Source organism: Lissotriton helveticus, chromosome 12 (genome assembly GCF_964261635.1).
Source record: "Lissotriton helveticus chromosome 12, aLisHel1.1, whole genome shotgun sequence".
Lineage (NCBI taxonomy): Eukaryota > Metazoa > Chordata > Amphibia > Caudata > Salamandridae > Lissotriton > Lissotriton helveticus.
This window is the reverse complement of record NC_136073.1, coordinates 6,813,562-6,836,751: the sequence shown is the minus strand read 5'-3', so window position 1 is coordinate 6,836,751 and position 23,190 is coordinate 6,813,562. Positions and strand designations below refer to the sequence as shown.

At 49.7% G+C, this 23,190-nt stretch overlaps 1 protein-coding gene across 1 annotated transcript in view; it reads right to left on the bottom strand.

Moving 5' to 3' along the window:
• Positions 1 to 22,471, bottom strand: part of POLR2E (RNA polymerase II, I and III subunit E) — a 38,239-nt gene extending 15,768 nt beyond the window's left edge. The window contains exons 1-3 of the mRNA XM_078669520.1: positions 22,319 to 22,471; positions 18,842 to 19,016; positions 304 to 419 (exon numbers count right to left, since the gene is read on the bottom strand). Coding sequence (XP_078525646.1) covers positions 304 to 419; positions 18,842 to 19,016; positions 22,319 to 22,375 — 348 coding nt within the window. The 5' untranslated portion in view covers positions 22,376 to 22,471. The remainder of the gene's footprint in view (positions 1 to 303; positions 420 to 18,841; positions 19,017 to 22,318) is intronic.
• Between the last annotated feature and the right edge of the window lie 719 nt (positions 22,472 to 23,190).

Here is a 23,190-nt window from a genome sequence, read left to right as displayed (position 1 = left end):
CCCGGATAAGAAGCAGTGACCTGATGATTAAACAAAACTCTCAGCAGCAGCGAAATAATTTTGTGAGCTGCCTTGAAGGGTTCTTACCCAACCCCTGCAGTGGCTAAGTTATCATCTTCTCAAGCTCTCCTGCGTGTACCCAGAGTGGTGCTTTTTGCCCCTGGCCTCCAAAGCCTCCTAGCAGAGCACGGCCTGGGAGCACTAGCTTTCTCTAGGTTTGGCTCTGGAGATGACCCTCCTGCTCATGTGCACCTCCTCGTCCTGCCCTCTTGCGGTTGTAACTGGGCAGCTAGAGCGGGTTACCTGCTTCGCTGAGGGAGTCATGCCCGTCTGGACCACGATCAAAGCCCTGGTGATGTTTTCTTCTTGCATTCTCTGGCAGTACATCTTGATGGTTTTGATTCCCACCTTGGGCTCCTCTGTGGAGAAAACAAGAGATTGGTTTATAGCACTGTTAACTAAAGGGTCAGCATCCCATTGACAACTCCAGGGGTTACATGCTAGAACAAGATGTTCAAACACAGGAAACTGCAGTTACTCATGAAGAACGCGGGGCGTAGGATGTGAACAGAAAACATAAAGAAGGAGAGACGCATAAGAAGCCCATTCGCGAGTTTGTAAATTCAGAGTCGGCACCGGTCTAACGCGGTCACCACTGGTCCAACACTGAAGGGAGTTGCTTTTACAGACCACACTGGTTTCTTCTCTCCTAATCACAGACCTACTTTCACAGTAAAGTACTCAACTATTTCCTTTTCTTTAACTGAGTCTTTACTATAAAGCGCTGTCACAATTTTTCTTGCAAAGCCTCCCGCTTGCTATTCCATCTCCCAGCAGTCACGCATTTCTGTCATGATATTTTAGCACCCGATCCCCCATGGTAATCCAGCGCACTCTGCCTTCGTATCCATGTTTTCTCCACATTACGCAATCATGTTACAAGGCAAAGCTTTCATCAGTCTACAGAGTTCAACTCACAGGGCTGCTGCCACCTCCTTCCCCAGACACATACTGATTTTTAAGAGTTTCATAGCCACAGGGTCTAGAATTCTGCTTGAATGATTACAGTTCCACCGATTGGCTATCAGCAGCCGCAGAGCCACAAACCCCAGTGCTTTAAAAACCATTTAATACCCGACAAACCCTGGTGACCGACTGTGCCCCGCGGTTAACAGTGTAAACCGTGGGGCACAGTCGGTCACCAATGTTCATCGAGTACTAACCATGCTATTCTTGAAACACCATCATCGCACTGTTGCGTGGAGCGACTGCTCCACTCATTTCAAGGTGGAAGAGATTTTATGAACAGATTCTGCTTCATGAAGCAAGGAGCAAAGCTACCAACATAACATGTAGAGCATGGACATCAGAAAACTCTCTCACAAACCTACACAACATTCTCCAACACAAATGTGTTAATTAGACTACACATGCGCTTTTTAAAACATAAAAAGTGCAGGTTGCAAGTTTCAGAGGCATGAGACCTGAATAAAAGACACTCAATACGTAGAAGTTTAAGGACCTTCGTCTGACTTCACAAGTCCCTAAAAACAGCCACACGCAAATAGAGGGAAACTAGACACTTTATCAGAGCTTCTACGACTGCCTAACACTTCTGGCTTGAATGTGCTAAATCAGGATTAATTAAGGCAAGGGAGCCTTCAATACAGTCTTGGTTTCAGATCTGTGAAAAGCTTGGTTGGGGTGGATGGTAAAGATGGCTTTGTTGTGTCCTGCTATTCTTTCCATTTTATTAGAGACATCACAGTTTCATGCTAGAGGACCCTTACTTCACAAACAAAAACAGTACTGTAATGAGGCAATAGCGCCTTCAATGGTGGTCTGCTCTCATTTCTATACGAACAGAACACGGCACAGGTTGGGGAGGCGCGTGATATTTGGAATCCAGCGTGAATACATATAGAGTTTGTTGCACGAATGCCAGGCCACAATTCACCATGCCTCACATTGGCTTTTCCAATTAAATCGCCGGCCTCACATCAGGAATGACTATTAAGTATTTGAAGGCTTTTAATCACAAAATGGTTTTCCTGGATTACAGAATATTTATGCTGTGGACTTTGAAAGAGAAGCCAGGCCTTGTGCAGCAGTGAAGGCAGAGAAGCCAACAGTGGAAACAGCCTCTTTCATCAGACTACAGGCGCAGGTAGGCTGAGGGGACAGCCACTCTGAACAGCCACTCGTCCTCTTCCATGGGGTTGAATGTGCCGTTACATTCTGCCCCCACAGATCAGGGTCACATTCAGGGAATCAATGGACATTCACACACTTTGGGAGGGGCACCGCTCCTGCGTTTTCTCGTGCATGGTGATGCCACCTGATGAGACACATTTAAACTGCCTTAGAAGGGCAGCTTTGTTTTCTTGGATAGAGACTGAACATGGAGATTTGATGCAATGGTGATACAGGTGTTAAAATCTAACAATTCAAAGAGTTTCATTTTGTTTTAATCTTTTTCATTCAAACAATTCAAATTCAAACCAGAGCTTTTAACCTCTACCACACAAGGTGCTATGTTGGACACAGAGTCCTTTCTCTGTGTTTCATACATTGAAAATAATAATTCACAGCTCTCAAGCATGCTCTATTTAATCTATAATTAAAACATTTAAACAAATTGTTTTGGCCAATGCAAGAAATGGTGCGTTGGATTCAATGCACCCCTTCTTGTACCAGCTCCCCACTTAACTCCAAGGCCCGTTCTGAGCAGGTTTTCCATTTCAGTGTGCACTATAGGCTCAGCTCAGAGGGGTCGCTGAGACCTGGGGCTGCGGCAAGTAAAAGAAGATAACAGAAGCAATTCTGGCATGATACCACCATGTGATCAGAAGCCGCTGCCTCAGTAAATATGTGAAGAGTCCACATCTGGACGGATGAGGAACCTACCACCACCGCCAGGTGAAGGCCTTCTAGCAGATGGCACTCTCCTTCAAGGTCTTCCGGTGAGCACAATGCTCACAGCAGTTCAGTGAACTTCACACACCAGCACAGAACCTCCTTGATGCCACTGTCAGCATGGCAAGATGGACTACACAACAGCGCCGGGCACATTACCGCGGCCATGCTGAACTGGGACCCTCATTGGTTGGATGGTATATTCGGTTGTCATTTCCGGTTTAAAACTAATTCCCTGTGATGCACGTGTTGCGTGTGTAGTTCCAGTGAAGGAAAGGGAGCGCTTTCCAACTTGAAGATGCTGGTACCTCATGCTTCGCTGCCAAGTGAGCGGACAAAGTGACCGGCTGAAGATGCAGCTGGTCCATACAGGATACAAACAGGGGCTGAAGCGCTTGTTATTGTCGGTCTGGTTGTACTTACAAGCTGAAAAGGTGCCACAGGAAGTACCGACTGAAAAGGAAAGTAATTGGCACAGGGGAGCGGGCCACAGGTGGGACCGCTGAAAGGAGAGGGAACACTAACCCATTGGAAGGCGATTGGAGAAGCAACCCGGTTATGGAAACGTTGGGAGGCAGAGCAAAGAAATTCAAAATGAATGACACGCCCAGACACTCCCAGATAGTCGAGCGTTTAGCGCTCTAGCCTTACAGCTCAAAGGGCTATTAAGGCTGCGAGGAGGCATTGGCTGATTGCGGTAAGGGAACGACGGTGGCAGTGTCTCCCGACCCCGCTTGGCGCCAGTTAACATTTTCAGAGCGGAACACTCTGTATGGTATTGTTGATCTTGTTGCAAAACTTAAATGTTACTCTTTTTAAATGGATTACTAATTTTAATTCACTCACGCTGTGTAAAAATTGACTACGATTTTAATCCACTCACGCTGTGTTGAAATTGATTAATAATTTCAAACCACTCACCCACCGTGTACCCACGCTCATTCCCGGAGCTGCCAGGGACATTGGGGCTCCTTTCCGAAGTCTGTGCTCGGTGTTTCAGCCTGCCCGCCCCGGTCCGACTCGGTATCCAATACCGTAGAGCGGGACAGGTAAGAACCAGACATGCCCAGACACTCCCAGCCAGTCGAGCGGTTAGCGCTCTAGCCTTACAGCTCAAAGGGCTATTTAGCCACTCGTCAGCACAAGCGCGCAGCGGTTGCGCGCAGTGGGGCGCCTAAGTTTGTGCCTAAGACGAGCCAAAGACCAGTCCAGTCTGCGCCCTTCCGCAACTGGACGGGGCCAGGGGCTATGGGGACTACATCTGCAAATCTGGGAGCTCACTCTACCAGTCGGATATCCTATTCCTCTCAGCTACTTACAAAATTACGGGAGAAACCGTTACAGGGATGTATAGGCGGAGAAAACTTTCTTCTAGAAGGGCCTTTTTCCTGCCGCCATTGTCGATCCCAGTTTAACACGCTTAAGGAGGAAGGTGGCCTTACTGGTCGCATTGATAGGTACCACCCTAACCCTATCAGTAATGAAAAGAATAATGCTTCTTTAGGGTACAAGAATCTGCTCTGTAACGTTAGATCATTATCGAAACACACAGCCGAGGTATGGGATCTAATCTCTTCGAAAGAACCTGATCTGTGTTTCCTTACAGAAACATGGCTAAAACCCCACTCGGTTCCTGCCATAACCTTAGGAATCCCGACTGGGTACAAAATAGTTAGATTAGATTGCCCCACCAAGATAGGGGGAGGGATTGCGATTGTTCACAAACAGGAAATTGATATTTCCATATTAGAGGAAATAAGCACACCAGAACTAGAATTGCTGATCTTTAAAATTAGCTTCACACCCAAGGGAAGCCGAATGGGAGCTTTGGTGTACCGCCCCCCTGGATCGTGCACAATACACAATACACTGGTTGAAACACTTGCCTCATATGTGAATAATGACAGTGGCTTTTTACTAGTAGGGGATTTTAATGTACACAGTGAATTAGGAGATTGCAGTGAGGCACAATCTTTACCGACGGACCTATCCCTACTGGGCTTAATACAAAGAAATTGCGGGCCCACACATCAGGCAGGTCACACCCTGGATTTGATCCTATCCAATTCTCCTTTGGTCACTTGCCTTCCCCCAATACAAGTAAATTGGACTGACCATTTTATCATTGAATTTCATACTCCCCACATTAAACCTACCCCCTCAGGCCCGGTCCCTTTGCCCAGCAAATGAAGACAGTGGCACAAAATTAATCAAGTTTCATTCAAAGAGGTTTGTAGAACCCGCTATCACTCCTTTAGAGAATATCAAAACAGCTCTAAAGAAATTCGAAGGGGCAACTAAGGCAGCTATAAATGATATAGCCCCTCTGAAATGTCTGGTTTTCAGAGCATTTAAGGACACTGAAACAAGCCGCCAGAAAACTTGAAAAGAGGTGGAGAACGTCCCATTTGGCGGATGACAAGAACCGCTACTGGGACTCCCTATCAATTTATCACAAAGCCATTCGCACAGCATGCAAAACATACATCGCGTCCCAAATCACAGCTGCAGGAAATTCTCCTAGGGTGTTGTACCAAATCCTACAATCTTTTGTCAAACCTGTAGCGTGTGAAAGTTCTGAGTTGGCATCACAGCAGCTATGTGATGAGATTTCCCAGTTCTTCACTAATAAAATAGACACAATTTATGAGAAAATTGTTAATTCTAATATGGCATTTAGTACAGACAAGTCACTCCCTCAGATCAAGGATGAACCTAATTCTATCATCCACACCTTTGACATGTTCCCCCCTATCACCGCAGAGGAGGTATTATCTTTAACCTCACAGATAAAGAGTGGAAGTCCGGATAACACGATTCCAGCTAGAATAATGCCCATGCATGCTGAAAAATTATGCCCTGTGATTCAGAGGCTCGTGAATCTCTCACTAAACTCAGGTGACGTCCCCAGGGGATGGAAACGGGCCTTGGTAAGACCGATCAGGAAAAATACCGCCATACCATGGACCGAATTATCCAATCTTAGGCCCATATCCCTGCTACCATTCTTAGGGAAACTGACCGAAAAACATGTCAATCGTCATCTGTCAAACTACATTGAGCATGCAGGGGAGTTGGACTATTCTGAATCAGGGTTCAGGCCGAAGCACAGCACGGAGTCCACCCGTCTGTCAGTCACAGACGACTTGCATATGTATCAGGACAAGGGCTACGCCGTGATCCTGGTACTACTAGATCTGTCGGCAGCGTTCGACACCATGTCACATTCCATCCTGACTGACCGGTTGGCGAACATTGGACTAAAGGACAAAGCCCTTGCCTGGCTAAGGGGTTTCTTATCCAATCGCACCCAGAGTGTCACCATGGGTGCATATCGCTCAGTGGAGGTAGAGATTTCGAAAAGGGTGTCACAGGGCTCTTGTTTGAGCCCAACCCTCTATAACATCTACGTGGCACCCCTGGCAAGAGTGATGCAGACGTATGGCTTCATCCCAGTGTCATATGCGGATGACACGCAGCTCCTCTTTCTTTTCAAAACTCTCTCCACTGAAGTAAAGAACTCCTTCTCATCAGGCATGAAGGCTGTAGCACAATGGATGTCCTCTAACTGCCTTCAGTGCAATGTCAGTAAAACAGAAGTCATGCTGTTCGGGGAGGCTAAAATGCTATGGACTCCTGACTGGTGGCCACACGACCTGGGAACAGTTCCTGAACCAAAGCAGGTCGTTAGAAATCTGGGGATCCGTTTGGATCAAGAACTTTCGCTGAAACAGCACAGCAACTATGTCATAGGCTCTTGTTTCCACACTATTAGCCTGTTGCGCAAAGTTTTTCCCCTGCTCCCAGATTCCTTCAGGAGAACTCTGGTACAGGCTCTTGTTCTAAGTCGGATCGACTACTGTAACGGCTTGCTACTCTCTGCAAACGAGAGAGTGCTGGCCAAGCTCCAAGTAATCCAGAACACGGCGGCCCGCCTGGTCCTGAATGTCCCTCCGAGAACTGCGTCCAAACCTCTTTTGGACCAACTACACTGGCTCTCAATCCGACAGAGAACAAAGTTTAAAATATGCTGTTTAATACATAAAAGCTTAAACGGACAAGGGCCCGTCTACCTGGAAAACAAATTCATTCCATATGTCCCTACCCGATCTCTCAGATCTAGCAACCACCTTCTCTTGGTGGTGCCCCGTGCAAGAAAGGCCAGACACGGAGGCAAAGTTCTATGGACCATCACTGTGGAACAAGCTCCCTCTGTCTCTCAGACAATGTTCAGAACACCTAAAATTTAGAAGGCAGCTCAAAACCCTGCTGTTTAGAAACCAGATCTAGATCCATCTGATTCTACTCTTGCTCTGTCTTTGTTTCCTTGCTCCCAGGCGCAGAGATACTCCTCCGGGAGTTTATTCAAGCGCGTTACAAACCCGCAAATAAATAAATAAATGTGGTAAATGTGCTGCTTTTAAAGGAAAGGCTGCTTTAACAAGAAAGCCTCTCCGTTTACTAAATACTTGCCTGAATCTGGTGATACCACTGAAATCACTGCACCCCATGCATTTCAAAGCACAACTGACAAGAAGGCGGAAGGATACACTCAAACATTCAAAAGCAGTTACAAAGAGATTACTTCACTCAGCTGTGCTAAAGCATGATTGACAAAGTCTCAGGCCAGACGCTCAAAGAGTCTGACCAAAGAAAGACAATTTTAAAAAGAAGCAAAACCCAAGCCCATTCTGTGCACATTGTAAGCAACACGTTTGACAGCTCTAACGACAGCACACACCGACACACCTACTCAGAACTGGTGGGAAACTCAAAGCTGACTGATCTAGCAGAACCTCCACACCACCCTATGAACAATAAGATGTGTGGAAACTACAAGACTAATCTTCTCATTCAAAGGTTTCACAACAGCGACCGACTAACGGCTCCTAGAGTACCCTTAGCTAAATCAAGTGCTAAGCAGGTATGGTTGACCTCAAAGCAAGGGCTTTGACCCAGGACACGGAAACCTTTGAACATCACTACCACAGCCAGCTCACAGTGGAAAGTTACTGCCATACAGCAGAGGAACAATAAGACCACTGCTACCCCCAGTGTCATCAGTACTGAAGGCTGACCATCACCAGATCGTGTGACCACCACCATGGAAAAACAATCATTAGCAAAGCCAATGACACACAATGGCGCGACTACAAAATTTCGTATTTGTGCACATGCATGATGACGCACATGCCTACAAAAGGACGCAGGCATCTTTTTTTGGTCAAGCCTGGGCAGCGCATGCACTGCTGCAATGCATGCAGTATTGGGGTATTGACTTGAAGCCCTGCATACTCACCGTCCATATTTTTAATTGGCTTGTGTCATTGTCCTTCATAAACGCTGGCCTCCGATTCGTTATTAGGCTTATTAGTCCCTCCTTGGTACCGCCTTGTCTGCATTTGTTACCTCCCATAACGACTGGACCTTTTACTTCTCTTGTTACATGGTCTGCTTTATCTTGGCTGGAAGTACTACTTTGTTTAACGATTTGCCCCTTTTCCACCCACTACGTCGCAGCACGCCGCCCACTTTTATTTTATTTACTATTGGCAGCAGTGTTTATTTATTTTACCAGTGTGGTCAGCTTTATGTATAGGGGTTGCGCTTATTTATTGTTTGTTTACTAGTGCCCTTGCGCACTTTCACATTCATGGAGGCTGCACCCCTTTCTTTAGACAAGCCACATCTAAAGAAAGGTGTGCGGCCGCTACTTAAGTAAAAGCGCATTATGGGCGCTTTTACAAAAAGCCACCTGTTTGTCAACTTGACGAACAGATGTTTTTTTTGTCACATGCACCCCATGCCGCAGTTTCACTTTAATGTTGGCCACGGCCCTTTTTTAGACGCGGCTTGTATAAAGAAAGGGGCACGGTCTCTATGAATATGAAACTGCCGCAAGGGCGCTAGCAAACAAACAAATATTTGCAATGCATTAGGTCTCACATTTGCAAGACTTTAAGCTATTGCAGTGCCAATAGCTCAAACTTTCGTAAATAAGAGACCTATTGAATTGCAAATGCTTATTTAAATATATTGATGAGATGGATCAGTAAATTTAAAATCTAAATGTGGGGGGGCGTGGCCAAGATGGCGACGGAGTGAGACGCTCTTTCGAGTCCCTCCGGCGCCGAACCCAGCTTAGCCTTGTTCAGCATACTTAGCGGCGTGCTGTTCGACTACCAGAGGCCAGCGGTAGACCCCGGAACGGAGGGGTAGGGTCCGGTCCTGCGACCAAGAGCGGAGGCTGGCTGGAGGCGGTCTTGGGTGCGGCGGCGGACTGCGGCCCTGCGAGCCTCGGCCTCGCGTAGGAGAGGGGCCGGACTTCCTGCTCTGCGGCGGCGCGGCACAGACACCAGCGTAGAGCCGCGGCGGACTCGGAGCTCTCGGCTCTCACCCCGCCGCTTGCCGGACACTGCCCACACGCCTGGGGAGAAGTAGCCGCCTTGGGAGCCCCGCGGCGGTCGACGGACAGGTGCCGGTTAGAGAGGCCGGCTGGGACCAGCAAGCACGGCGGCCGCGGTGCTGCCCCCTCGCCACCTCTAACTTGATCTGTGGCACGGGGCCGCCCGGCCACGCAAGCTCCCCGGGCGAGGTCCTGTTGTGGGCCCCTGCACGGCGTGGTTGATTTAGTAGCCGGCGGGGGCCTGGAAGGGAGCAGCGGAGACTTGGCAGCCTGCGGCCTAGGGATCCCCGGCCTGGGCTAACTGAGGGACCCGGGCTCCCTGCTCTGAGGAGGCGGTGAGGACCCATTGGAGAGGGGCCGCGGCAGACTAGGTTCTTGGCGTTCTGCCCTGTCGGGCTGCCACCTGGCGGGGGAGCCGAGCGGAGAGACGGGGGAGCGCCCTCCCTAGCAGCTCGAGTTTCGTGATCCCGGGCCCTGGGAGCTTGGCGGGCTCGGGCCCCGGGCGCAGCACGTGGAGGGAGAAGACGTGAAGGTGGAACTGCGGCGGAGGGGACTCCAGACCTTTGGGCTAGCGCCTACCCCCCGCGGCCCTGGGGAGCGGCTCCGAGCAGAGGGTGGATGTGCGGTGTGGCCGGAGAGTGGAGACCGTGGAGGAGGGCCGGCTGCCAATAGGAGCCCCAGCAACAGCGCTATCTTCCCCCACCGCATCCTTGACGTGCCCAGGAGGTTGGGACGGCCCTGCTGCAGAGCAGCCCCCTGGGACTCGAGCACCTGGGGGGGACCCCCGGAGGAGACTCAGCGCCCCCCTGCTTGCGCCACATCTGTGCCCTGCGGTGCCGGTCCGTCACGGAGGTGACCTTCATTGGGGGCCGGCTGGAGAGCATTGCAACTCTAGTAGTGTGTGGTGAACTGAGCGGCGCCGCCTGGCCGCGGCGGGGCCGGACATAGGACGGGACCGTGAGCACGGGGGGTCCCCTGCCCTTGGGGCACTAGCAGTGGAATCGGCGGCGCAGCCCCCAGAGGCGGAGTGCCAGAGGCGGACACCTGAGATACGGACTGAGACCTGCCTTTTGGAGTACCCCGGCCGGGGGGGAACCGATACACGATCTGCTCTCCCGACACTGGGGCTGAGGAGCCTTGTGAATACCGGAGAGGTGCCTGCTACCCTTCCCAGAGGTGTCGCGATGTCCTCCACACTACGCAAGGGGAAGCCTGGGAAAGATGGCGCAGCAAAGAACTCTCAACAACCGCTTTCACCCGGACCCAGCGTATCACCCAAGAATTCGGACGATGAGGCCCCTGCAACCAAGGCCTTTATGACGGAACTCTTTGCCTCTATCAAGGAGGACATCTCTGATCTTCGCGCCCAACTAGCGTCGGACCTCCGTGAAGTGCGGAGGGACGTGGATGGCCTCGGAGAGAGAGTGGCCACGTTGGAGGACCACGACCTGAACGTGGCGAACGATGTCCATCAGCTGCAGCAAGATATAATTAGGCTCACGGAGCAGAACTTGGATCTCCAGGCTCATACGGAGGATCTGGAAAACCGTTCCCGCCGGAACAACATCCGTATTCGGGCGGTACCCTGGGACGGTGAAGCAGGCGATTTGCGGGGTTATGTCCAAGCTCTTTTCTTGCAAGTTCTGGACGACGCTGATGTCCAGGAAATCAGAATGGACAGAGTGCACAGGGTCGGTCTCCCTAGAAGGGGTGGGGGGCCGCCCCCGGACATCCTAGCCTGTGTGCACGATTTCCAGCTAAAAGAGAGGATCTTACGGAAGGCGCGAACTATCCCTTCCTTGCAATTCAGAGAACACCATCCGCAGCTGTACCAGGATTTAGCGGCATCGACCCTCCAGAAGCGGCGGGAGTTCCGCCCAGTGACCACCTTCCTCCGGGAACGCAATATCTCCTACTCGTGGGGTCATCCCTTCCGCATCATCTTCCGGTGGGAGAACAGGCTTGCGCAGATTCGATCTCTCCAGGTGGCGAAAGACCTGTTGGGGCTGGATGATGAGACTCCCTCGCAGGGGTCTGGCAGATCGCCGCCGCGACGACGCAGGCGTTCTTCCTCATGGCAGAGAGTAGGCCCGCCCGCGGATCGTGGGCGGCCTGATCGTGTGGCTAGCTTACAAGAGAGAGGGGATGCAGTGGCATCGGTGGCCTCGGCGACTTTGGCGTCGTCCCAGCAAAGCTCCGGTGCCGCTTGAGCCGCCAGCCGGTTGGTGCCGGAGGGGCACGGGCTGCCAGGTACCGTGGGGTTCAGTGTACTTTTGGAGAAGACACCCCGTACCGTGGCCTGTGGGGTCACACCCTGGACACCACATCCCCAGCCCAAGAGGACCACTACGACGTATTCCCCGATGGGACTGCTAAGTACACTGTTTTTGTTTTTGGTTTGGGGTTGGGAAAGGGGGGATGGGAGAGACTTGGAGGTCACCTGAGGGGGGGTCCGTTGGGATCTGGGATGGTTGGGCCGCTTTTGAGGGTTGTTGGGGTTTAGAAGTGTTGAATGCGGAGGGGGTTGTTGAGGGGACGGTGGGGTTGGGGGTTGGGGTGGTTGGGTGGGTTGTTCGAACGGGTGGTGATGACAGGAATGCGTGGATTGTTGTGCGTGCTGATGTCGGTGCAAGGGACGCTGTGTACTGGAGAGACTGGGGGACTTGGGCTGATATGCTGGCTGGTTCGGGGAGGCGGGTGGTTGTGATGACTGCAGAGCGGGTGAATCTACTCTATCTCTATGCCACTTAATATTGCTACTTGGAATGTGAAGGGCTTGAACTCTCCGCAAAAGCGCCAAAAAATTTGGAAATACCTGACTGATCATCAGCTGGATGTGGTGGGCCTGCAGGAAACCCACTTGGCGCGTAAGGATGAGCTCCGTCTTAGGCATAGGCACTTTCCACTTATTTATAGGTCCTCCGCCTCCACCAAACATAGAGGGGTGGCCCTTCTGTTTCGAGCGGCCCTTCATTTTCAACCAATGGGGATGCAAAGTGACAGGGAGGGCCGTTGGTTGATGGTCAAAGGATTGCTGCATGAAAGGATATGTACGTTTGTGGTGGTGTATGCTCCTAATTCAGGGCAGAATAGTTTTCTCCAGGACCTGCTGCGAAAAATTGAGAACTTTGTTGAGGGTCATTTGATTCTTCTTGGTGATTTTAACTTAGTGTGGGACAAACTCCTGGATAGTTCAGGCACTCTTAGAGCCGATGCCGGCTCGTTCTCTTCAGCCACGCAGCGTAAGATTGGTGAAATGGGTTTGATTGGTAGTTGGCGCGCACTGCACCCCCACTCCCGAGACTACACTTTCTTTTCTGCTGTCCATCGCTCCTATTCCCGTCTAGACCATATCTTTCTAAGCCAGGCCCTCCGGGGCGATGTCCGCGACTCCAGCATCTTTCCGCTCTCTGTCTCAGATCACAGCTTGCTGGTCCTTGGGTTGCGCTGGTCGGCGAAGGGAAACGGATTGCGCAAATGGTATTTCCCTGCTGCCTTAATCCGAGATGATACTTCTTGTAAAGCATTGCGAACGGCCATCCGAGATTTCTGGGCCCTAAACCCGGTCTCGGACACCTCTATCTTCACTACTTGGGATGCCTGCAAGGCCTCCTTGAGGGGCACGTGCCTCGCCCTAAATGCTAATCTTAATAAATTGCGGAGGGCGGAACGGGAGGAGCTAGAAGCCGAGCTGGCCTCTCTGGAATCGGCGCATAAGTTGAACCCCTCCCGACTCACCCTTCGCCCCCTTACGGCGGTGCGGGGGAAACTGAGGGCCCACTACAACAACAGAGCGGAATTTACTCTGCTACGGCTGCGCCACACCTCCTACGCGCAGGGTGACAAGGTGGGGAGACATTTAGCCCGACAACTTCGAGACAAACGAGAAAGAGAATATATTGGGAGCATGCGAGACGGGGCGGGGGACCCCCTCCACCGTGACGAGGAAAAGGCGGCCTTGTTTGGCCGCTTTTACGCTGACCTCTATAAACGCGACGATCACGATCCTGAAGCGCAAAGGCGATATCTGGCAGACTTATCACTACCTCAAGTCTCTGCTGATCGAAACGAACTCTTAACGGCCCCCTTCTCCCGGGAGGAAATTCTAGATGCCATCAAAGCCCTGAAGCCTCACAAGGCGCCGGGGCCAGATGGGTATACCGCCCTTTTTTATCAGACTTTCTCCACCGAGGTCTGTGATTACCTAGTGGATCTCTTCAACGCGATGGCCGAGACTGGCTGCATCTCTGGCTCTATGGCCGAGGCAGTGATCTCGGTCATTCCTAAACCCGGGAAGGATCCCGCTAGATGCTCCTCCTACCGACCGATTGCCCTTTTAAATATTGATGCGAAATTGTATTCAGCTATTATTGCACGGCGCCTCCAGGATCTGATGCCGATCCTCATCCACCCGGATCAGTCGGGCTTTATCGCGGGACGACAGACCCACGATAACTTGCGTCGGGTGATCCATTTGAATGAAAAGGCCAATAGATTCCGCATCCTAGCGGTGCTAGTGGGATTGGATGCGGAGAAGGCCTTCGATCGGGTGGATTGGGGGTTTTTGTTTGGTACACTGGCGGCCTTCGGATTCTCGGATAAATTCATCACGACGATCCGGGCGAACTACAGTACTCCCCGCTCCAGGGTAGCCGTTAATGGACATTTGTCCCCTTTTTTCTCTCACTCCCGCGGCACAAGGCAGGGCTGTCCCCTTTCCCCTCTGCTCTTTGCGCTTAGCATTGAACCACTGGCGTTGGTGGTGAGGGAGCACGAGGGGATTCGGGGCCTCCCCTTCACAGGAGAGCAACACAAGATTTCACTCTTCGCGGATGACGTTCTACTGTCCATAGAAGACCCTGCTCGCTCGCTCCCACACGTCCAGAGGGTCCTGTCCGAGTTTGAGGAGGTAGCCGGATTTAAGGTTAACTTTGGGAAATCGTACATCCTAAACCTCACACTGTCACCGGCTGAAATGGAGCGAGTGCGGCTTTTGACCCCCTTGTCCTGGGCGACCGGCTCCCTCTTGTATCTGGGGGTCCACTTGACACCTACCGTGGGGGGCCTGTTCTCTGCAAATTTCCCTCCGCTGCTGATGTCCATACGGGCTGACTTAGCCCGCTGGAGGCCCAAATACATATCATGGCCAGGCAGAATACACGCCATTAAGATGGTTCTCCTCCCCAAGTTCCTCTACCTTTTTCAGGCCCTTCCCATTCCGCTGGATCTAGACTTTTTTAGACGCCTCAAAACTTTGATGCTCCGCTTCATCTGGCAAGACGGGCGCGCCCGTTTCTCCTTTTTTACATTGCGCCAATTGCGTTCGGAGGGGGGCGTGGGTCTTCCTGATATGCACCTGTATTATAAGGCGGCACAACTACGAGTCCTTGTGGAATGGTCCCAGCAACTCTCAGAAAAACACTGGCTGCATATGGACAGGAGTGCCACGGGTAGGTCCGTATGGGATCTGGCTTGGAAGCCCAAGGGAGATAGGCCCAGGAATGCCTATATCTGTACCCCCACCAGCACGGTGCTGAAAGTATGGGACACAGTCTCAGGCGATGAAGGCGATGATCGTTGGACGACGTTCCCGTCGCCCTTTACCCCCATTCATTTCAACCCGGCCTTACCCCCAGCATTGCAAGAGGGTCCCTTCCGATTGTGGCGCGAGGGAGGCTGTCGAGCACTTACTCACCTTTTCCACGGTACCGTTCCGCTCACCTTCGCTAATTGCATGAGAGACTATGGGGTCCCCCCGTCTGAAAGATATCACCATCTCCAGCTCCTCCACTGGGCTACCTCCGCCGGGACGGGCGATGCAGCTACGAGACCACCTTCCACCTTCGAGGCCTTCCTCCTGCGCACTACCACCATGAAAGGGGCCATCTCCTTTCTCTATAAGTTGCTGCTCGCTACAGCGGCATCGCCCCGCCCACGCTATATGGGACATTGGGAGGAAACGCTCGGAAGAGACATCACCGATTCCGAATGGGCAGGCCTCTGGCGGGACATCTCGGCGCACAATCGCTCGGTGGCGCTGCGAGAAGCCCACCTCAAAACAATGATGGACTGGTACTTGTACCCATCCAAACTGCACCGCATCTTTCCGTCCTCTTCGGACCGCTGCTGGAGAGGCTGTGGTTTCCTGGGGGATTTCCGCCACATCTGGTGGGACTGCCTGATCATTCGCCCTTATTGGGATGAGATTTTGTCCCACCTCAAGGACATACTTGGCTACACAATCTCTACCTCGCTGGAACATGTCCTACTCGGGCTTCGGGACCCGGACCTTGCGCACCAAACGAGAGCCGACAAGCAGATTCTTTGGCTCTGCCTTGGGGCGGCTAAACTCACCCTTGGAACAGCGTGGAAGACGCCAGCTGCTCCAGCGATCTCCCTCCGGCACGCGAGACTGTGGAGACTCCTGAGTGTGGAGAGAGTGGCGGACATCTTTCTGGGAAACTTTAAGAACTTCATCTTTCGCTGGGGCCCTCTGGTCCGATTCCTTTCACGTGGATTGCCCTCGGCAGTCTGCCCTTCCTCGGTATGCGCGCTCCACCTATTTCAACTTTAATTGTGAGAAGTATGTCTGTATGTGTGAATGGCTGTCATCACCACGGGGGGTAGGATGGGAGGGGGGTTTCTTTGAGGGTTGATCCCGTTATGCGACATCCATTGCACCTTTAGATGGGTTCAGCAATTTGTGCACGAGACAGCTTGCCTCAACTCCGGCTGCCCTCCTTGACTGGAATTCAGACTTTGACTTTGAATTCTCTATGCTACACTGCCGTTGAGACTCTTCCTCCTAAAGTGCGCTGCCCGTATGTAGTCTGTATTTCAGAAGTGTCGCTTGTTGTACTGTTTTATTTTGTGTTCTGCAAACTGAAATAAAATTAAAATTAAAAAAAAATAAATCTAAATGTGACTAGCATGAATACACAAAAAAGTTTAAATCGGCAGGGAGAGGACAGGGGCAAGGGAACTATGGAAGAGGTAGCAGCTGGGCCAGGGAAGGGACAAACCATGGAGGGGTGCAGAAAGCAAAGGACAAGCTTGGGAGGAGGATTCAGGACTCAACAGGGAGCACACAGGAAGGGTGTTCAGGGGCGAGAAGCAGCAGAGATGGGCGCCAGCTAGAACACACACACCCTCAATGTGTGCTGAAAGAATAGGAAAAAAGTTGTTTCTAAACGTGAACAGTGGAAGGATACAAGTCATCCATTCAAACAGACAGTAATGAGGTTATGCTCCAGCTGAGGGACAAACAATAATGGGCAAGCAATGCCATCAAACTTCAAACATTGGCAAAGCCAATAGGTCTCCCCTAGGGGCAAGCAATTGGCTTTGGCAATCAGGTGGGTGCAGGCCTCGACAAATATACTCGCCCACTCGCAATTGAAATGTTATCAGGTCGAGCTATTTTTAGCACCTACTAGTCCCATTTGGCGAGTGAATTTAGGCTGGAAAGGAGCAGGTGTTCTGTTCATTCAGAAAGTGAATTAGCAATAAAGATGCCATTAAATTTTGTTTTTATCTTGACACATTTGCAGTCTGTTCAAGGAAAGAGGTCAAATGCCAGTTTGTCTTTTTACTAACTGCTGCTTGTAAAATTTAGTTTATTTTCTCTCTCTTACTAGAGTTAGAGGTTTTTTCGGGTAAGCTGTCTGAAGATGTCAGTTATTATTCTCCAACACATAACATTTAAATAAATAAACCTTAATTAATATTACAAATATTTCAAAATATAACAGGAATTATGAAAGCACATTTTGGGTATTAAGAAGAGTTATCCAAACAAAGAGTTAAATAGGAGAAAAACAAACCAGAAAACTTTACTCAGTGATATGAAAATGACACATATATGCAAAAACAATTTCCAAACATTATTGTTTGTACACTATATAGTTTTATCAGAAAAGCTGCGTGTCAGTGGGAAAGTTTGTGGCCATTTCAATGTAAAATCTAAAGATTACATATGACAGTGTGCTACCACTTCATGCTTTAATGGTATATTTATTAAAAGTGATAGTTTTTAAACATGATTTCAGAAAGAAAAAAAAGTTTTTTGTACAGCAGACATGCTTAACTTGCATATTTGAAGGTGCTCTGATATGTGATAATGAAGAAAATGGTGGCGTCATCAATTAAAATAGTTCCCCACATTCACATAATTTAAAACCAGTGTATGGGTCAAGAGCATTACAAATAGGTTGAGTAGATGATATAAGTCACTAGACCTGCAGGTTTAGTAACATTTTTTTATGATTTTTCGAGGTCCGGAATAAGATGGTTATAAAAAAATAGAGCTATGAAGCGAACAGTGCTGGCCTAGTAATAGCACTTTTTTCCTTCTGTTGAGATGGGAGAGGATTAACAAGGAGGGGATGGCGGGTGGGAGCCTGGACAAACATCAACGATGGCAAGCAGGGGAGGAGATGGGTTTTGGGAAATGACAGATGACTGGGAAGCAACAAAGATAAAATGATGCAAAGATGTATGTGTAAGCACGGATGGCCGGGAAGGGTGGGTGGAGTGGGGGGAAGCAAAACAGGAGTGGGAGAAGCAAAACAGAAGTGGCGGGTGGGAGGAGAAAGAAGCAACACAGGGAAAGAAAATCTCAATCACAGTGCGGGCAAGTAAAAAAATTTACCTCAATCACAGCATGAGCAGTGGAGAAGCACTAACTAAAAAGAATCCATCGGTGCTTGGTCCGTGCTCCAAAGGACAGGAAGTGGTGCCTGGGCTATGCAGTCCAAGAAGAGTGACTCTGAAGCCCAACGAACGGTTAACAATGGGAGAGCTCCAAGCCCTTTTTGTAAACAATATGGTCTCGCAAGCGAGAGCACATGCTGCTCCCAGAGGGCCGACCCTAAAACACAAGAAAATAAAGTGGCAAAGGCCTATGCCAAAGCCAAATACAAGTTCTTGATATAGTCCATGGTAGGCTTTCACCTCCCGAAAGCTAAGAGCTGCTGAGTTGAAGAATCCTACAGACCACCATCACAAGGTTTGAGGACTATCAGAACACCACCATACTGTGACAAATCACCTCAGAAGGAAAGACCCGTTAGAATATGGATATCACAAACAGCGTCATCAAAGAAACCATCCCAACACGGTGGTACTGCCACTGCAAGTACACAGCTGAAGCTGTCCACTGCAACACTGGAGGAGAACAGTTACAACAGTGACCAAAACCGCACTTTGCAACCATTGCTACATGGGATGAGAACAATTCGAAAGATACTTCTACCATCACCACTTTGGGCAAGAGTCATTAAAACACTGATTCTCTTGGCCACCAACACGCGGGAGGCATCCATCAAAACACCACCAAAACTAGTCACAACTACAGTAAATGTAATGTGTTTTGTGTGACCACTTCTTACACCAACTTTTCTAAATGTTCTACGGAATTTTAATAAAAGTCTAAGAACAAGTGAACTTTTTATACAGTTTCCTGAAGAGATTCACCAGAGAACAAAGTTGGGACAATGAAGAATGTATAAAGGGTCTTACCTGGGAAAAAGACAAACATCTGGTCTGTTGGGTCGTCATTGTGGGCCACCAACACTGTGAGGTCAGTTCGTCTGGGACGCCCTTCGCTGGGTTTATCCCCAAACTGACCCTTAAACTCATCCAGGGTCTGATCCAACTCATCCTGGGTCACCAAATAACCACGATCATGGCAGAGCTGTGGGGACCAAAGATTATAGTTTCAAGGAAGGTCGTGGCTGACAGCAGAGAAGGTGTCTGTGTGCGCGCAAGTTCAGTAAGGGAATGCAGCATGAGAGCCACACACGCTTTAGGTGTGAGGCTTCAGTTGAGCTTTTGGGAGCACCCCGGTGCATACAAGAATTACATAATTCTACCACATTATTTGCGTATATATGGCTCTTCCACATACGTTTCAGATTTCAACTAAAAAAGTGCTCTGGCAACAAACGATTTTAAAAATGCTGCACTCAGTGTAATACTTCTCCAGACACTTAAACGTTAACTCATCTCTTACCTGCTGATTGCTACTTTCAGGTATTAAACAAATGACTATTTTGCCCAGATGGTGTTAATATCACTAATTAAGGGACGGTGTGCATTGGTTTATTCTTGGGAAAAAAAATTGGGGAATGTTCTGTAGTGTGAGGGCAGAGTTACCCCCACAGTTAAATTACTTCGAAAATTACAAAGCAGCATCACATTGTATAAGGGCACAGGTTATTACAAAAAGTGGGCACTTGTAGATTCGGTTAACACATATTTTACACAAACTATTTTAATAGTTAGAAGCACCAGTGTTAATAGGGTTTCTCAGCTTCCATGCTCAAAAAAAAAAAAAAAAAATCGATGGTGATGATTAGCTTTTTAAAGAAACATTTTAATTGTCACATTTAAAAGAACCCATTGTCTTTTCAACAGCATCGGGAACTCTATACAAACTACATTAAAAAGGGAAGAAAAAGCCAAAGAATGTAACACAGTTAGCCTACTCCTACCACCAAATATGCACTTATTTCTTCTTTGACATAAATTAGCCTGTACTGTCACCTACTATGCTCCTTTACTTCCCCACGGGCCATATGCATGAAACTATTTTGCGTTCACAAACAGGCTGATTCGCTTTTCCTATGTATCAAACCCTATTTTGCGATTCGGTAACCCGTTACCAAATCGCAAAATAGGTTTGCGATTCGGTATTTGGGAGGGGCGGTGTTTAGGGCATCCCTTCCAAATACCCAATCGCAGTGGTATGTATGAATGTTTTGTGATGGTGAATGCGGTCGCAAAACATTCGCATTTTACCAACTTCAAGTTAGTGGTAACCCATTCGCAAATGGGAAGGGGTCCCACCTTCCACTTTGGGAATGATGGCAAAAACATTTAAGAGCAGGCAGTGGTTCCACGGACCACTGCCTGCTCTTAAAAAATGTTAAGAAAACTTTTCATTTTATTCTCATAAATGCAACCGGTTTCCCTTTAAGGAAAATAGGCTGCATTTTTTTTTTAATGATTGCTTTATTGAAAAGCAGTCATGGTGTTCTGCTGACCTTAGCAGTCAACCATCCCGGTGATTTTAGCGATTTCTAGGGGGTTGCAAATTGCGACCCACCTCTTTAATAATAATAATAATGAGGTAGGTCGATTTGCAACCCACTAGGAATCGCTGAATGAAAATCTATTAGTTTCATACATTAGGAATAGCGATTACCTAATTGTGATTTTCAGAAAATCCCAATTAGGTAAGCACCATTCCTAATGTTGATACATGTGCACCTATAATTCCAGTGAACTGTGCTATGGGAGGTTCTAAAAATAAGAAACAGGTATGTGGCGTGGTGATGCTGCGAGGCGTGGGCTCAAAATTGGGAGTTGTTGACGTAGTCTTGTATTACCTGAGCTACAAGAACACAGATAAATGTAGGAAGTCTATATGTTTGGAAGGCAGTCTATAGTAGCGGATCACCTACAATTATCGGTGCAGCATGGGGGTAGTACGGTTTAGGATATAATGGCATAGACGCAAGTTGCTGGTCACGTTGTCTATGGTTGTCACACTGTCTATGGGAGTTACAGACAAGCGTGTTGATGGCACAGTATATGGATATAGGGGCACAAGCTGGAAGTGGGTCAGGCTTGTGATGTGGGAGGCATACCTCTCGTTTGTGGGGATGAAAAGTGTTGGTGGGCAAAGGATGGGGTTGTTGGGAGCACAGACTGAATCTGGCGAGTATAAAAATATGGGGAGGCCAAAGCTGACGATACTGGGGCTACTATTTGCATGTGGTTCAGGTAGTGATGTACAGGAGAGGGACACGAGGTACAGGTGGTGGCAGGCACAGTATGATGGGGTTGTGGTACTGGTTGAGGAGAAGGGGTAACTGGTGATGGGCACAGTATGAAAAGGCTGTGGTGCCAGCTGGGGATAAGAGGTATAGGTGATGGTGGGCACAGGATGGAGGCGTTGTGGCACAGACTGAGGATAAGCAGTGCAGCTGGTGGTGGGCACAGGGAGAGGGTCTGTGGCAAAGAATGGAGGGATGGAGGTACAGGCTTGGTTTAAAAGGTACAAATGGTGGTGGGCACAGGATGGAGGTGGTGCCGTACCCCTTAGAAACAACCTCTCTGTCCTCTGCCCACCACCACTTGTACCACAGCCCCTCCACCCTGTGCCCACCAGCACCTGTACCATAGCCCCTTAACCCTGTCCCCACCACCACCTGTACCACAGCCTCTCCACCCTGGGCCCATCACCTTTGGGCCCCCTATTCCCAGCATTGGCCAACCATCAACTGTACCACAATACCTTCATCCTGTGCCCACCACCCCCTGTACCCACAACCCCTCCATTCGGTGCCCAACACCATCTGTATTGTAGCTCCTCCCCCCTGTGTCCACCACCACCTGTACCACATCCCTCCAACCTGTGCCAACCACCCCCTGTCACACAGCCCCTCGTCCTGTACCCACCTCCTGTAACAAAGATGTACAGGCTGGGGTGGGCACAGGTTGGAGGGGCTGTGGTACAGGCTGGGGTGGGCACAGGGTGGAGGGGCTGGTGGTGGGCACAGGGTGGAGGGGCTGGTGGTGGGCACAGGGTGGAGGGGCTGGTGGTGGGCACAGGGTGGAGGGGCTGTGGTGGGCACAGGGTGGAGGGGCTGTGGTGGGCACAGGGTGGAGGGGCTGGTGGTGGGCACAGGGTGGAGGGGCTGTGGTGGGCACAGGGTGGAGGGGCTGGTGGTGGGCACAGGGTGGAGGGGCTGTGGTGGGCACAGGGTGGGGGGGCTGTGGTGGGCACAGGGTGGAGGGGCTGGTGGTGGGCACAGGGTGGAGGGGCTGGTGGTGGGCACAGATGGAGAGGCTGGGGTGGGCATAGGTGGTGGGGCTGTGGTACAGGTGGAGGGCACAGGGTGAGGGGCTGTGGTACAGGTGGGGATGGCCAAGGGTGGTTCCTGTGACCGGGGGTGGTTCCGGGGGCTCCCTCCAGCTCCTCCCCCGCACCTGCATGACCGTCTTGCGGATCTTCCAGAGCCGGTAGGTTTCCTCCTCGTCGTCCATGCTTGCCCCGGTGCTCTCTCTGCGCAGGCGCAGTCCGCAAACCGCGACCACAGAAGCTACTGCGCAGGCGCACTGCTGCAGACGAGGTACTGCGCAGGCGTCACTCACGGCTCACTAGAGCCACGGCTCAGACGTCAGGCCAGCGGGAAACCATGCCTGATTCCAACATGGCCGACGACAACTCCAGGCACGTTTTAGTGACGTTGAACAACGGCCATGTTGGAAGTGGCGACCACTTGGCGCTACTTCGGACTGAGCGATATAGCGCTACAATTCTAAACTGTAGCGCTTTAGTGACACTATTGCCATCTAAGAAGTGCTAACATTTGATTAGTGTAGTATTTCATTAAATATGGTTGAGACAATTTATAGGTAAATAACATAAATTATATATTTATCACAACTAAAAGGGAATATCATTATTTTAGTGTAGGACTGTATAATGACTTTTATAATAGGTATCGGTTTGCTTAATTACGTGTGACCTATCCTCTGTTTTCGGTGTGCTAATGTGTGACACTTTGAGTGATATTTTACCACTGCTTAAACAAAACAGCCATGTCCATATAGTTAGATAAAGTTCAGCCATTAGAACCACATGTCTAATAATACATACATGCCAACATTTTAGGACAGGGACGTGAGAGATTTAAAGTAAAAAATTGGGAGAATGAAAATTTCTCATTGACTTCTAGTGTAGAAAATGCAATTTCAGGCAGGAGACAGCTGAAATAAAGCCATTTGTGGCTTAAAGAATCGGTAGTTTCCCGCCTGAATCGGGTCTATTGGCATGTATGAATATGATCTATAGATTA